At 52.5% G+C, this 16492-nt stretch overlaps 3 protein-coding genes across 5 annotated transcripts in view; 2 read left to right on the top strand and 1 right to left on the bottom strand.

Annotated features, from left to right (window-relative positions):
• The window catches only part of LOC100905740 (uncharacterized), a 64084-nt gene extending 62619 nt beyond the window's left edge, over positions 1 to 1465 (bottom strand). The window contains 1 exon segment of the mRNA XM_029112660.1: positions 1437 to 1465. Within this exon segment, the coding sequence (XP_028968493.1) occupies positions 1437 to 1465 (29 nt within the window).
• A 10697-nt stretch (positions 1466 to 12162) lies between these two features.
• On the top strand, positions 12163 to 14636 carry LOC100907474 (LYR motif-containing protein 2). 3 transcript variants are annotated; one of them, XM_003747523.2, is made up of 3 exons: positions 12163 to 12214; positions 14017 to 14172; positions 14311 to 14636. In XM_003747523.2, the coding sequence occupies exons 1-3, from the start codon at positions 12185 to 12187 to the stop codon at positions 14386 to 14388; spliced, it is 264 nt and encodes an 87-aa protein (XP_003747571.1). In that variant the 5' UTR covers positions 12163 to 12184; the 3' UTR covers positions 14389 to 14636. The 3 variants fall into 3 exon arrangements, with proteins under 3 accessions (XP_003747571.1, XP_018496676.1, XP_003747572.1); XM_018641160.1 differs by having other exon boundaries at positions 12173 to 12214; positions 14032 to 14172; XM_003747524.2 differs by lacking the exon at positions 12163 to 12214 and adding an exon at positions 13675 to 13749.
• LOC100905446 (alpha-ketoglutarate-dependent dioxygenase alkB homolog 4) lies at positions 14544 to 15892 on the top strand. Its single transcript, XM_029112714.1, has 2 exons — positions 14544 to 15305; positions 15360 to 15892. The coding sequence occupies exons 1-2, from the start codon at positions 14702 to 14704 to the stop codon at positions 15641 to 15643; spliced, it is 888 nt and encodes a 295-aa protein (XP_028968547.1). The 5' UTR covers positions 14544 to 14701; the 3' UTR covers positions 15644 to 15892.
• Positions 15893 to 16492: the final 600 nt, after the last annotated feature.

Below are 16492 nucleotides of genomic sequence, written 5' to 3'. Positions count from 1 at the left end.
GCTAGTGTAGGTGGTGTAGCGGGGCGGCTCGTGAATCACGGCGGGTTGTGGGTATGATTCCGTACACGTCTTGGACTTCCCGACACAGTGAGATCTAGACGGAGCTATCAAGCAGCGCATTGTGTGCCCGACCGTCCCGAGTCCGCCTAATCGCTCGGCCTTCCGACGAGTCTCCTTGAGACCTACGTGGTAGGACGCGGAAGTTTCGTCCGGTAAGTTTGAGAGCAGCCCGAGGTGCGAGCTTTCGATGGGGTTTGTGCTCCGCAAACATGGCGAGAGGGGCAACGTGCATCGGTTTCTCAAGTCGATCGAGCTCTGTCTTTTTCGAACTTCTCGTTTTAGTCGTTCGTAGAGAGCTCCGGGACGGCCTAGTTTTTTCCTTGTCGCACAACTCGGGAGAGAGCCGAACGCTCGAGTTCTGTCTTCGGCTTCGTCTCCCAATCTATTGTAGTCAATCGTTGTTTCGATGTGTGGAGGGGTCACAACGCGTAGCACGGCCGAGTCCCTAATCTAATTCAGACAACGAGGGCCTGTTGTCGACTTCACAACAGTTGCACTGATGATTAGCGCAACTCTGATTACGTGAGTTTGCACCAAGCACACAGCAGTCTCCGAGAGCATGAGGCGACTCGTCTCGATGTTTCCGAGACGGAAGACGGAGGGCCCCACCGCGCCGCCAGCTTAGTGACAAACAACTAAGTCACTGATTCCAAAATGGCAAGGATTCACCTGCCCAACACGAGCGAAACTTCTTCGCCGATTGGTCTTTGAAGAATAACTCCCTTTGAGTTGTAAAGATACGGTCGAAGCGGAAGTTGACACCGATTTGCGAATTAGGGAGCCGACAAGGAACAGAAGCGGCGTATGTACTGCCAACACCCGCTGGATCGTCAGATAGAACACTCCATGGCGCACCAAGGACGCTCACTCGATAGGGCGAGTCGGGTCGGAGGGAAGTCTAACGCTCCCCAACAGAAATCTCCTCGACCTAACGGCAACGAATATAGCGGTGAACCTCCCAATCAATAGAGCTCGGACGCGAGGAGCGATGATCGACGCACCGACATGGGAACGAGGCGACGGAGCGGGCTCTCGTAATGTAATTAACATCGCTTCTTGACCCGAACGACTCGGCGACTTGCCGAGCAAAGACGCCGCCAACGAGCGAGCGAGCGAGAAATCAAGCAAAGCTTTGAGAGGTTATTCATGACTCTCGCCGTATGATTTCCAGACATCCCCACGCAGCGCTTATAACGGCATGCGCGAATATGTCCACCACTCAGTCAGAGACATGAATACGAGGTCTCGCGGCGGGAATACACGCGCAAGGCTCGAATACGCCCGTGTGCTTCTTCAGGTGAAGATTGATGCTCCTAATGAATACTCGCTCTGGCCTGAAGCTCACAGCCATAAGAAAGCTGGGAGGAGGAACCTACAGAGGAAATTTGATGTTGCCGTGCCCCATGTTGGGGAGCGGAGAAACGTGCCGAGTTCCCTTTCTGCCCATCGTCTTCGCGCCGCTTTCTTCCGCTGCGCCGTCCGTGGACTCTTCCACTCAATTTTCTCAGACGAAGGACAGCCAGATTCTGACAAGAGTCCGCTCCGAATTTCAGAACTTTGCTGTCCTCGAGCATCGTTGAACGCCCAGCCACTCGTGAATATTTCACGAGGTCGACGTTTGTGGAGCCGACTCGTGATTCCTCTCCCCGTCGATGCTCCGATTCGGAACTATCACTGATGAGAAAGTCCAACATATTCCACCGATGGACTAGCGACGCTGTTCGGCGAAAACTTCCCAGTCCACGGGTTCCCGAGTTTAGTTGGCGCAAGGCGAGCAGTGTCTGCGTCTTATTGCGTTCGGATGCAATTTTCAGCTCGCGCCCATCCGCTGCCTCTCCCTCTCAATCCGATCCCCTACAACTCTACCCGTTCCAATCCAAACCGCCCCTCCCCCTCCCTGCAGCAGACCTAAAGCTATTTGCACTTATGCCGAATCCGGGCACCGAATGCGTCGGGTTAGCAAGTCTGCGTTGGAGGATATGTCCGTCGTGCGTTCCTTCGGGAGAAAGAGTATTGCACCGCTGATTTACGCCGCCAACAGGCGATTGGACGGGTGTTGAACATAATTACGCGCACTCGAGATCTTCCCGGGGAGTCGCTCCTTTTGTTTTCTCTATTTCCTTTCGGACCGTCGCCCGTCTGCTTCTGTTCCCCGTTATCCCCGCAGTTTAGGAAACACTCCATCTCGATGACTTCCCGACCTCTCTCGCCAGACTATGCACATCTCTAAGCGCCGCGTGAGCTGCCGGCGGAAAGCCATTCTCTGTGGACGTTTCGAGAAAGGGGCGTTGAATTGTGGATTGCATATGTGTTTACACGCACTCGGCTCTCGTTTCAGTTATTGTCGTCGTCGTTGTTGTTGTCACTACTAGGGACAGCCCGACAACGTATGGGCGGACAGAGTCAGGATCCGACAAGGGCGCTCCGGGTGCTGTGACGATATACCATGGCCGTATTTTCTCGCAGTCTACGCATTTTCCGCGAGATTGTGAAAGTCAAATTACGTTCAAGCGGGAAACGCCGAAACTCTTGCTCGCTCCAAACTATGGACAGTCTTCCACTCTTTTCCGAGGCTCCCGCGAGGAACTAAATGGAGTCGGAGCCCTGGGTCGAACTCGAAGTCGTTGGTTCACTTTTCGGTTGCGCCGGCCAGGACTCTTCACTCACTCAGTGCGTCGAGCATGCGAAAACGCATATGGAAAAATCGAGGAGGGATCGAACACGCAGGCTCATCTTCTGAGACTCTCGCCAGGCTCCCCGAGCCGTGTCTCATCGTCGTCAGGGAACAAATGCAGCTTTCCGTCCGGAATCGGATTGAATTGTTGCTCGACGACTCCGTGGACAAAGAAGTGGATCTCGACAAGGCTACGCGTTCCCACGTGTTCTCGGACGAGGAAGAGAGCACAGCAGGAGGCGGAGCGCGGAGAATGTTTGGGAAATAAGTTCCCGTCGAGTGTTGAGAATTGAGAGACCCCAAGAGGAATGGAGTTCGCCTCCATCGCGACCGAGAGAACCCTTCACGAAGAGAGAGGTGAAATGGTTGCCAGGCGTTTGAAAGACGTGAATTCCGTCCTTCTTGCGCGGTTGGCAGATGAATTTTCGTCATCTTCATCACTCCCGCCGTTGGTTCTTCTGTCCGCTTTTCACCCTGAGCAATTTTGCCGATTGAGCGAGTAATCTATTGAACGGCTGCGTGTCTCGCGAGAGTTTCCGGGACGGGTCGCTGACGGAGCTCAGTTCAAGGACTCAGCCCGCAGAAGGCTCGACAGCTGAACATGAGTTGAGAAGCGACTTCCCCGTTCTCAGGGATTCGGTCACAGTGTTTCTCAATCGTGAGCCCTGAGGTACTTCTCCTGATTGAATTTCGCCAATGCGTAAATGACTTTGCTCGGTCACTCGGGGTGGAATCGGAACGTCTGGGAAACGCGGATAATCACGAGGAACGCAGCCTATGGAAAATCTGCGTGGCCGCTCCGTCATGAGTCATGAACACCCGAGATTTCCGCCCTCCGCCATAGCAGAAATGCTTGCCAAGGAGAGCGGGAGCCGCGCGCCGAGGCGCCCGCGTGACATTGACCCTCTTCCTCTGTAGCAAGCGGCGAATCGAATTCTTCATCCGTAATGCCGACCTCACCATGTGCTTTCTACCCACCTCCGATTCCCTTGGTTCCTGTAACCCTGTTCCCGCTCGGCGGAGCCCGTCGCCTTTCCGAAACGCCCGATGTCTCCGTAGCGGCGCCGGCGGCTCGTTTTCGCTCGCCGGGTCAGCCAAAATAACCACAACAAACTGTCACTAGCAGCAGGCTGCTAAGGTCAAGGCGTTCCCTTCATCTTCGACGGAGGCATGCCGCCTTGTATTTTCCTTTGTGCCGAGGCAACAGGTCGGGAACTCGTGGTCTCGGTCTGAGAAGAAGATCAATATCCTCCCTCCCTCGTTCCCTTTTGTCCCGCTCACGCTCCCAGAGAGTGAACGTCCGATCGGGGAAAACCCAGACGCCTCCGGCGATGCGCTCCGGAACTACGGGATGAGGGGTCGGGAGATCGATGATGTTAGTCTTCTTCGCTCCAGAATTGCGGAAATCGGGCCGCAGCGGTCCAGATGAATGAATAACTATTATCGATCAACTGCCCGCATCGGAACAGCTCCACGGTTTAAGTCATCCAGGCAATCCGGAATCCGACACGGTTCTCCGCGCAAGAAGCGAAATCTCGCATTTCGGGAGTCAATCCGGATCGCAAAAAAAAAAACGTTAACCGTTCTGCTGTCTTCAAAATCGGAGCTGAGGATCCGCTCGGTATGATTTCGACGAATACAAACCGTGCAACATAGAATCGGGGAACGATATCGAGCGGGAGCACGCAAATTCGATTAGATGTACGGGAATAAGGTAATGACATGCATGGAGCTCGTGCGGAGCCGGAGCGAGCGGCGTGCGATGCGGAGCCGCAGAGGTTGAACTCTAAGGATCGGTCCTACTTATAGGAGGTGCTACACGTACACGCATACCGAAAGCAATGAATCCAGGCCTTTGTGTGGTGTACTGTGTAATAGAAACCCAGGAGCCTTCACTCCAGGGCGAGCATGGTGAAGAAGAAAAACAGCACAGGGGAGGACCACGGCTCAATATGCAGCAGGAGCAGCAGAAACAACAGGAAGGCCTGCCTCGTGGGTCCCGGAACACTTGTTGCCATTTATGACGCGCAGTTATTTCAGGCGAGGCCCGGACCGCGGCAGGCCTACCCGCTATTGCGCAGGTGGCTACGCAGACTGTCCTCTCGGATGATCGCTGGACCTCATCGCTGGCCTGCTCTGGTGAATCAGGCGAGACAGCGAGAAAGATCTTTTGACGACCGCAACGATTGCATGCTCGCTGGATTCGGTCGAACGGCATGGCATGAAACATCATTTGCTAAGAGCCTGATGGACATTCGGAACATCCACTCGCTTGAGTAATTTCCGCGGGGGTTCTGTGCTACGGAATCGCCTACTCGGCCGCTCGCTCATCCGGCAGCAGCGGATTAGTGCCGCCAACAGACGTCGCAGCAAGCAAGCTTAGAAGTGATGATGAAGGAGGCGCGGGCAAACCCAATAATTCCGTTTTCTCGGTCAGCCAAGGATTTGGTAGAGTTTATTTCTCTTTCTTTGCTCTGGCCAGAGCGGCTGTCCGACCAAATATTTGATCGCTGCCTCTCCGCGTTCGTTGATAGCTTCGATAAAAACCGCAGCAACTCTCCGAGCCCAGCTCGAGATCGAGACAGAAAGTAATTCAGTCTCCGTTAGATTGCGACGACGCAGTGGAGGACGCCGCAGCCGTGCGAGTACGTGTCTTGTCATGTTTCGCGTCGCCTGCAATACGGCCCGTTCGATTCTAGTCCTGATGCTTCGAAGGTCGTAATACGTATCCCTTATCCATATTGAGGTCTACCGCGGACGCATGGAGACTCGATATCTCATCAGTTCACGGAGAGCTTGTCGGAATGCGGCGAGCAACATTCGTAGTCAGAGTGTTTTTCTCTGTTGATGGAAGTCGAACATATCTCCCGAATCAATTCTCGACCGCGAGTATTCCGACGTGTCTCTCGCGTTGCCGACAACGCTTCCGGCATGCTTCGCAGTTTTATTGCGAGTGTTCCGGGATGCCTCGAAATTTCAGGAGATCATTCCGCTCGGGGAACTTCCCGTGACAGAACACAGTGGCTGACTGTACCTTATTTTGATGCAGAGATTCGATTTCTTCCCCTTCGTCTCGAGATCCGCGTGCTCAGCATCTCTTTTCTCCTCACGTCATGGGGGAATCCTCAGCATTTGCTTCCTCGACTACATTCGACAGGAATAGTTCAGACGGTTTTTCCATATTCCTCTTCTCCGCTCGCAAAGCTAGCTACCTCCTCAGGATGGAATTAGTTGGGGGAAAATGCCAATGATGGCAAACTGATGAACGTGAAAATTCAGGTCGAGCCGTCGGGAACATGGAGTTCCGTCTCTCAAGTTCCGTGGTTAAGAGTTCGATGATTTTAAGGAGTCGGGAAGAAGCTTCAGGTCCTGTTCGAATTCTCGAGTCGCAGGCCGGTCTCCGGGTGCGGCGAAGAGAAACGTCCCAGATCCGTAAAAGCTGCCGCAATGCTCCGGTCCGCTCCTGAACATGCTGAATTCGATTATTGTCGGCTCCGACAGCGCCGTTATTTCGCCTCTGTATTGAAATTCTCAGAATGTCAGCATGTGTTCCGCTCCTGAACTTGAGGTTGGTATCTGTTAGGATCGTGATAAGCATTCCGTTTCCCGATCCGAGAGCAAGGATCGTGATGATCGCACTCTCGAATATCACGCCTGTGATTGTGTTCATCGAATACCAGAACTTCGATTAAAATCGGTGTTCTGGTCCGCCTCCTCGGGAGACTCCCGCGACTTCCCACAGGCGGGTTCCGATCACATTTCCGAGTACGATACGCGGAAATTTCCACATTGAAAAGTATTCAAAGAAATCCTCATTCTGCGATTGATACGCGAAAGACGGCCAAATGTGGGGTAGTTGCGACTTTCCGCGCGGCTAGTCTGGTGAGAGACGAGGTATTCGGGAGAACGCTGATTACAACTGCCGGCGACTCCTCCCCGACAGGTCCGATGGGCTGCTGAAGCCATAAACACCGGCTCGCTAAAGCCAGCCTAACAGCATAATCTCAACCTATTGCCAGCAGTCTACCGCGCTCTCTCGGAAGCGAAGGCCTCAATCGTAGGTCGTAGAATGTCGAAACAGGAAATCAATAAAGGTCACAACAAGCGGATGGATTCCGGAGTTTCGGGAGCCTATTCTTCCCAAAAGACATTCAGTACCCTAAATTCTCGTTGTGCTGTCAAGGCCATAGTCTCGAACGTTCCACAATATCCGGAGCCCCGAAGGCCGGATTAGTCTTTCGCAACTCGTGGTCATTGAACACCTCCAGAAGCCCCAGTACCAGAGCGAAGGTCAATAAAGCACAAGGAATAAACCACCGAGAGTCCCCGGCACCTGACGCCAAGTGGACGTACAAGTGGACATCACGCCTCATAGAAGTCATCTTGTCTCAAGCAGCACTTCCACAGGTTTATCGTATTGCCGGATGTTTACACGAGTTCTGCCTCCGAGCTTGTCAGCCGAGAAATTCCGCGTCGTGCGATGCTTGGGTACGATCGGATTCACCGATCGGGACTAGCGTTGCTCGCACTGAGCACTCCCGGATTCCGCTAAATAATAACGGCAACGATGCCTTTGGGAGATGGGGGGTGTGGAGCTTATGCCGCCCAGGAACGCAGCCAGGAACAGAGTTGCAAAACTCAAGTGAAACATGGGAGGCGTGTCACGCTTCGCTCGGCGTAGCCTTAGGGACATGGATAAGCAACCACGGTCGTGTCGTATACGGCTAGCTGACGAAATTATATTTGATTTATAAAGCGCTCGATACGCCTGCTCCAACATATCCACAAAACTTTCGTAACCTGTCCCTAGCCTGCTCCCGACCTGCCACCTGCTCTCATGCTCCCTATGTGTTCTCATGAGCCGAGAAATTCTGGCAGAAGTCTGGTAATCTTTTGTTCAGGAACGACGCGATATCGAGCAGCCGTCCAACCGATACGGACTCCACAGGCTTGGATATTACCGGGAAAACCCGAATGTCTCCGGGCCTTCAGCATCCGAGCCCGTTACTCCATCTCAGAGCTTACATTGCGGTCATGGAAGAGAATTTCAGGGCGATTAGAAACAAGAGACGCAGCAGGGAGAAAGATAAGCAAGGGAAAAGAGCGGAGGATTCTTGAGCTCAGCCGATATATTCATCTGGGGAGGAGAAAATCTATAACCCCATCGCATGGGAATCCGTGACGTGAGGCTTCGACGCTCTCTTGCCTTTCATTTTTTCGTCATCACCGACTTTCGCCCGACGGCAAAGCTCCTCGAGAGCAGTACGCTCTTATCCCATGGCGCCGACGGATTATCGATTTATTCCCCTTGCCTTGAAAAGGCTCCAACCGTTCGATTCGCGAGACACTCCGACAAACCTTGCAACGCGATCGATAACGCCAATCGACTCGCTCATTGTGCATACACAGGAAATTTCGCCACTCAATAGAACACGCAAACTCGTCCATCATCCGAATCCATAGAAGATACTCTTACGTCTCACGCAAGAGAGCTAGAACCCAGAAAGTTCACCACGGACACTCTACGTCTTCTTGGAAAGATTTGGATTTGACGACAAAAGCTTTTCCCTCCTGGGGGCCTGAAGGATGAAGAGCGCTCCGGGTGTCGCAGATAGCGGAGCACACTTTCGATGGCTGACGATTCAGACTAGAACGATAAACAGAGGATAACGACGAACGAATCACCGAGGAAGCGTGATAGGGATTCTTGCACAAAAAAACTGAGCCGACGAATGGTCCAAATGCTTGGACCTCACTCAAAGGTTTCGAATCTCATTCCGGGGTCTCCCGTTCCACAAGTCACGGTAGGAGCTTGTGCACGCAGGCGGACGGCAGAAGCTTCGGAATATTGGAGCCTTCGGAATATTCGAAGCTATGAGGAAATCCTCAAGCTATTCGACATCGGAGTCGCTCGGATTACATCCAGAGCTGTGCGCCGCGCCCCGCCGAGCATTGCGAGTCCAATAGACTCAATGCTTGAGCGCCGCGGCGCACCATGGCGCGCGAGCCGCGTCCTGGATACGGCGCACAGCACTGATCAAAGGTCGCAGGCTGCGCGAATCAAAGGGCGCTGATCCGACTGATTAATGATCGGAAAAACCGAGCTTGTCATCATCGAGGCACGAGTATCTCCGAGGGAATATAATACAATCACAGATGGCTTCTGCGCTCCCAGAATCACTGTGGTTTTCAATCTCGCAAATTGAACAACCCTCCGGAGTTCTCTGATTCGAATGCATCTCCACGAGCAGACCAGAGCTGTGCTCTCCGGGTTCGATCCGTACTCCTCAATCAGCTGTTTCTTCCCGCCCGGTCCGTTCCGAATCTCGGTGGACAGTCTGGTTACTACGTTCCCTCTTTCTCTTCCAACAGCTCAGGGAACAGAGGGCTCGCTCGAAACGTATAGCAATCCAGTGTGGCACAGCGAGGCGCAATTCGATGGAGTAATGCAATCCCACTGATCTATAGCGGGAGGAGCAATCGCAGGACATGGCGTGGGAAGATCAGAGGCCGAGGAAGTTCCGCTCCAAGAGACGATGAAATTTCGTTTCCCTCACCTCGTCAATCCCATACCCTCGCTGTACTCTTTATCCATGCGCTCGTTTCTCTTCGATGCAGTTCCCAAACACGCGTCTGGTGAGAAAGGGGGCTGGAGGGGCGTTCGCGTCGAGCATTGGGTTTCTGAGCTCGAAGCCAGGTACCAGAGCCCATCTTGCGAGTTAGAGGAAGAGGAACGTTTCCCCTCGTTGCTTCGCGTATTTCATTTCATCAGGAAATCTATTCGTTCCCTCGAGCTCGTGACCTCTAAACGAGGAAAAGGATGAGGCGGCCCAGAGTCTGCATCGTAGATGCTCAATGGAGTAATCTCTAAAAAAAACCTATCAACTTGGATTATGATATAGGAGCCGAAATACAGCACGAAGTCCTCGGAGACCTCAGGATCGGGGACGGTCTTGATCCTGTTGTTGCGCAGCGCGTAGTCATCGCCTGCGTTGGACGTCACTTGGAGCCCTGATCGAATAGAAGGAATCCTATTTTTTCCTCGGTGGGAAGCAGATAAGCGAAACCATATGAGCTAATTTTTCGAACGATGAGATTTCGAAACTCTCTCTCAACTCGCCCGAGACGGAGGTTACCTCTGGCCGTTCTGAATCCCCGTTCTGAATGCGTTGTTCTTTTTCTCGACACGTAAGTTCGACGGCGCCTCAGGCATTTCTCAAATACTTCTCCTCACTTCGGGCCTCACGATTCTTCTCAATCCGTCATGATTCGCCGAATATCGCTCGAGCCAGAACAGGTCAGAAAGAGAGAAAACGAAACACTGGCGGCAACATACTGTGTCGGAAACTCCCCTGGATATTCCGGCATGCGTGGAGTTACTATTATTTTATAGTCAGCTTCGTTGCTTCGGAGAGTATCTGCTGCTGAGCTTGGAGATTGCGTCCGGATGTTCCAAATGTCATGAAATCGGAGTGTGATCGCTGTTGAGACCACTGCCCGGGGCGCTTATTCCAAGGGCACTAATGATTCGAAAGTTCACAATCCCTCGGCCTCGCGACTGAAAAATGCTGCGGGCCGAGAGTTGATGCGGCCTCTGACTCCGGAGCTCCTTGACTTTGAGCGGATCGAACGGATTACGACCGGAATTCGAATCGCCCCGCTAATGTAGATAATTCGCAACGGCGAGAAATCATTCAGCTGTTCTGAGGTAGGCCACATGGTCGGCTTCTCGCTCCGTCGGTCGGGTGAGCGAGCGCGTTTGTTCATCCGCTCGCTCGCTCGAGACGGTCCCTCTGTCCGACGGTCAATTCAATACGTTTCAGGGAGCGTCTCTGTTCCTGCCGGAAGCATTCGTTTCGAGAGACCTGAGACCGGATCAGCCGATGCATAAACAGATATGACATCGGAATCGTTGCTCAGTGTTAGTGAGCTCTCGTTCCAGTAGGTAATGACGAAGGAGCCTGACTCGGAAGACAGTTTTTCGCTAGTGTGAAAGCTCTCGCGACGGAGATTCGATAATGCTCTCCATTTCATCCGACGAAGATCCGATCTGATTCCCCTGTGTGAGCGCTCGGTCAGCTCGCAAGCCGGTCGATTCGTGGAAGCCGAGACCAGACGGCTCCATTTCTCGGATTTGAAAAAAATGAAACGATTACCCCTCACACGTAACGATCCGTTCAGTCGTTTTTTTTTCGGAAGGAGAAACACACAATAGATTCTTCCTACTTTTGATCAGAACACTGAATTGAATGGATCAATGCATTGCTTTGAACTTCCGTAGGAAAATTCGGAGCCAGGATTTAGGGATGTTTCCATCGGCCAGAAACATGTGTCACGCTCTCATGGACCATGGCACCGGACGGAATATGTAATTCTCGCGGGCGTGAGCTCTCCACATTCTCTCTCGAGGATGCAAACAGCATGGGGAACGAGCTGACGATTTCACTTTGTGTTCGCAGTCTTAATTCTGATAATTGCGCCCGCCCGCTCTCCGTCCGGGAGCAGACCACCGACTCCACCGCCGAGGCAGATGCGGGAGCACTGCGGGGGTGGGCGAAGGTAGGGTCTTTGGCGCGCAGCCACCCTGCACGGGAGTTGTAAGACCGCAGCTCGGTAATGCGTAAATCCGCACTCACCTAAGCCATAGCAGTGGTTGCAGTCCCCACTAGACACCCGGTATCCTTGAATGAAAGCACAAACACCTCAAATGACAGCTGCCAAACGATGCACGACATGAACAGCTGTCGGAGTTCACTTGTTGAACGCTCTAGCCATCTGAGCACCGCACGACGGCAGCGCCGCCGTTTCGTGACGTCACGGAGACGGCATTCAGAGAACTTTCGGCTCGTTTCGAAAATCAGCTGATCTCGACCGCACTGCGCCGACGATCGGGCTTCCCTGACTCGATTCGCCTCGGTTCGAGATGGAAGCGGGAAACTGTGAGGCTCGAGTCCGAAGAGAATTCCTCTTGGGAGTCCGGGGCTTCCTCGGGTCTCTTCGCGCGTAAAGTGCTTTTCGAAAATGTCCCGCCTTGAGCCTAATTTCGAAAGAGCCGCACAGTCTCCAAAAATGAAAGATTTAATTTGTCTGAACAAGGACTATGACTCCTCCGAGCAAGTGCCGGAAAGGATTTCGTCCGGAATACCGGATCGACACCACTGCCGCAAGCCACTCGGTGCAGCGAGAAACTGTCATCGAGGAAGAGGGTAGTCCCGTTCCCGGGCTACGTTTTTCGAAATTGTTTGCGCCGCAGGAGCATCAGATTCGCGTATATTCGAGAATCGAGCTCGGAGCGGCCCTCGAGCATCGGAAAAGCCTCGGAAAGCCTGATCCCGACAGGAGTTATAGCCCCCTTCGAATCCGATCAAGAATAATCCTAATTGTTCCACTCGGTGTTTGGCATAAAGGGCGCATGCCCGCTCGATCTCACTCTCAGTCAGTTCGGTCAAGATGGCGACGCCTATGCTGTCTCTGAAGCATGTAAGTTTTTCATGAGTAAATCATTCAGCATTCGTCTCAGATCCATTCGAATAGCTGAGAAAACCTTCGGCGAGTCCGGAGCACTCACTGAGCCGGAAAAACTCGGTCCTCGAACTCTAATTCTAAAGTCACTGTCCTTGAGACCGAGCGCGACCGGACGGCGCCTCCAGCCCGGCTGAGACCACGAGCACATGGTGTAGGGGAACGCGGGTCGAGGCGTACCGGTGCTTTCGGAAACTCGACCCTCATTTACTTGAGGGGCGCTACGAAAAGTCTCGGAACGCGCTGAGAGTGAAGCACAAGCCGCAGTGAGATGTTGCCGCTAATGCCCGGGGGTGCTCTTCGAGAGTATTCGAGATCTATCCGAGTCGGTTCGCCCTCCCAGGGCCGATTCGATGATTTAATCCGGCGTCGACTATCGGCAGCATAATTCCCCTATCGGATCATTCGCTCCTCTTCTTTCGCCGTGGTCTCCAATGAAATTCTTGTCGCAGGTAGATCTTGAGCGAGCGATGAGGTCGGGAATTATTGAGATTGACCTTGGAGTGAGGTTCTGAAATGCCGGTTGTTCATGAGCCTCTCCGGAGGAGGGACCGCCTCCCCCGCGTACTATTGTCTCCGGAATCAACTCGAGAGTCGAACTGGCTTCTGATTGCTCTTGAGTTCTTAATCAACAGGGAATTGTCTCTTAGCTATCAGAGGAACGCGAGTGGAACGTCTGAGTGCCGTTCATCTTTCTCCATTATCCGCCTTAGGGCCGTTCACCCTGGGAGAGAACCAAAATAATTCAAGAGGAAGCCTCGACCTTGATGTCCGATGACCGCTTACTAAAATCCGTGCCAAGAATATCTCGAGCTCGGCCGGACGCTCCGTAGGTCAGACGCTCAGCGAATCGACAGGATATATAAGTTGTCGTCTCCAGATCATACATGGGTATGTCTATCGGTGAATCCAACTCTCGCTGAATGAGGCTCTCCGACTCCGACCCATTCGATCAGAAGATGCGCGTCGAAAATGACGATAATATCACATTCGAATGGCTAAAATTAGGGATGGGACCCACTATCGCTTTTTCTTCCTGATAAAAAAAGGCCATTCGTTCTCCGTGGAGATCTTATCTCGCGATTATCCGGTATCCAGAGCCCGAAAGATATATCGGCGACATCTGCAGACAGTGAAAGATATTGTCACCGCATTGCCCCTTCGACAAAGTTTCATAGTCTTTTTCTGAACCGAAGAACTACGTAAATGTCTCCTCTATCGACGAACTCAATCGCCACTGGTCAACACTCAATCGCAGGAATTCCTAGCAAGGGTCCAGAGACTTAGTAACGGCTTGCGTTCAGGGGACTGACGCCTGTAAGCCTTGCATCTATTTCTCTATCTCGTTCACCGGCGGCAGGCAGGTCAAGCAGACAAAAACAAGAGTGGCTGGTGTTCGCTCGTATAGTTACGCAGTTATTCGACTTCCCTCGGCTGTGAACAAGAGTCGAGGTGACATGTTGATGTTGAAATTGGGTAATGGCGTTTCAATCGTGAGTTTTCGATCATTATTCCGACTCGATATAGAACGTATACCCTAGAGAAATTCTTCGGCGCCGGCGGGGAGCCGTTCTCTCGGAGAAAATATAGCATCAGCCCTCGATTGAACTGGATGGGATAGTGGTTCAACTCCAGACGCCAGGAACGACATACGTGGATGACGTAAAGGAAATTATAATATGTTTCGAAAATTTCGGAGTAGTAAAGCAATTGTGAACGACCTCTGTTTGAACTTACACAAGCTCTTGCTCACCATTCAGGCCACTTTTATGCAGTTCGTCCTTCGTCAACAAAGTCTGAAGCTCTATCGGGAAATCCTCCGATCCTTGAAACAGCTGGATAACAAGGACCAGGCCAGAGAAATCAAACAGTGGGCTCGACAAGATTTCGAGTGCTACAGGAATTTACAGGATCCGGTGGGTTTCGCAAACGAGGACGAAGGGCTTCCGACACTGACGTTCATCCATCTCGATGGCATTATGAGGTCCAGAATATTTCAGAGAGATCGAGATGACCGAGTTCAGACCCATCATAATCGCTTCTGCTCGTTTCAGGAGGTAATAAAAATGCACCAGGCCCGAGGAAAGCTCGCCCTGAAAGAACTGCGGGCATCTCTCGAGCTGGCGAAATAAGGGCCAGGCCGCATGTCTTCGAGACGCATAGGCGACGCCCATCTCCGCCCACAGACAATTCTGTCTCCTCCATGACCTGACTAGTGATATCGACAGTTCTCAATCGAACATCTGCTGAACAACAACGGACTGAACCACCATCTGCATACGCCTTCAACTGACAGCTTCGACGAGCAAGCTGGGAAACAGCTCATCAGCCCACCTATACATTCATCCATCCATCTTTAACCCAAACTTTAATATCCTCGCTCCTCTTTACCGGAGCATTGGTCAGAATACCGCATCGAAAATATCGCTCGCTGACACCATTATCATGGGAGCTTCCTGCCAATGTAAAGGCGTCCGGGCCTGCGCTCTTTGTGAGCATGACCGAGTGGCAAGCCATCGCCTCAACGTTTCGCGCATCGGGAGAGCATTCGTATTTTGCCCGAAATGTAAGCTCTGTATCGAACTGGATCCCCAAAACGGCGAGCTCGGAGCGTCATCATTCAGACTTGAGGGAATCGAAGTCGCCGAAAACGCCATCACCGAAGATCATGAGAAGTTCCTAGTCGACGCAATCGAATCGGCACCCTGGAAGGATTCGCAGTCCGGACGTTTGAAACAAGACTTTGGCCCCAAGGTGAACTTCAAGAAGAGGAAAGTTAAATGTGATTCGTTCCTGGGCTTCCCTGCGTATATGGACGTCGTCCAGATGAGTTTCTCCAGGATCCCCGGTCTGAACGACTTTGTCCCGGTGGAACTTTGCAACCTGAAGTATAGCCCTGAGCGAGGTTCCTGCATCGATCCACATTTCGACGACTCGTGGCTTTGGGGTGAACGCTTGGTCACACTGAATCTTCTTGGACAAACCGTGCTCACGTTCTCGCAAGCTCAAGATTTCGATGATCTCACTCAGAAACAAACTCATTATGATGGTGCGTCAGCTGTTTATGCACTCTCGCCTGAAGCGCTTATGGACGCGCTCCAAGCCCACGGCTGCGGCTCGGAACAGGGGTCTGAAGCCCTCGGAACGCGCAACAAATGTCAACCTATGGATGTTGTTCACGTGCTGCTGCCTCGGCGCAGTTTAGTGACGGTGGCGAGAGCAGCCCGCTCCGAGTGGCATCATTCGATACTGCGAGAACACGTTACCGAAACTAGATTAGCCATGACTTGTCGGGAGCTCAGCGAGACCTTCCTGGATGTGAACAACGCCGAATCCGAACAGGGAAAAATCCTCCTCGAGAAAGCTCGAGTCAACCCGGAGTTATGATGGCTCGACCTACGCGCGAATTAGAATGGATAAAGAGACGCTCTCGCGGTCTTCGAGCGATGTCCGAGGCGGCCGGGACTGAAATCAGGACGAACTCATCCTGAAGGTGTTAGAGAGGCTGTTGTCTTCGTTGAAGCAGGGACGAGGCGTTTCACGATGTTGTTTTTTGAAGCCGAGCTGTCTTTTTAGGGTTGAGTTAAACCTAATTGCAAAGTGTACATTGAATGAATAAATAAACGATAAAGGTTGCAATTAATCCTCGCTCTATGCTGCTATGCTCGACTTGAATGGTGATTCGAACCCGGATCCAAGGAGATGTCCCGACACAGTGCAGCCCACCAGAGAGCCAGAGAGCTCCCAATCTTCGCGAAGGGAATTCCGGCCTGAAAGGCTGGAGGCGAGCTAGTGGAGACAAATATCAGTCTCACTTCCGAGACATATGTATTCCTCCGCCCTAGAGAAGACGGCAGAATGAGCGTTCGGTAAATCAGGGATTCGAATCCGATGCGTCCGAAAATAAAATGACCCCGAATCTCACAACCCGGCGCCTTACTTCTTCCTTACATCCCATCTCGTTGACTCTAGGTCTCCACAAACGGCGATGTGATGCTTCTCATGTCATTTTGATCTTAATGTGTGGATGCATGTACTTCGGTCTCGGCCTCATTCCTGGCAGAGCGGTGTTCACCGAATTCCGCCGAGACCCCTGAGCCCTGAGCCTGAACCAGCGACGCGAAGCCTTCCCGAGCGCTTGAATACCGGGATTCCCCAACGTACAAGTATCAAGCCTCCGAGAAGTCGCTGATCGAGATTCTACGCTGCTCATGCGGGACGGAAATGGGTATATAT

The sequence above is a fragment of the Galendromus occidentalis genome, unplaced genomic scaffold, assembly GCF_000255335.2.
Source record: "Galendromus occidentalis unplaced genomic scaffold, Mocc_1.1 scf7180000077524, whole genome shotgun sequence".
In the NCBI taxonomy this organism is placed as follows: Eukaryota; Metazoa; Arthropoda; class Arachnida; order Mesostigmata; family Phytoseiidae; genus Galendromus; species Galendromus occidentalis.
Note: the sequence above shows the minus strand (reverse complement) of the source record. Positions and strands in the feature narration are given on the sequence as shown.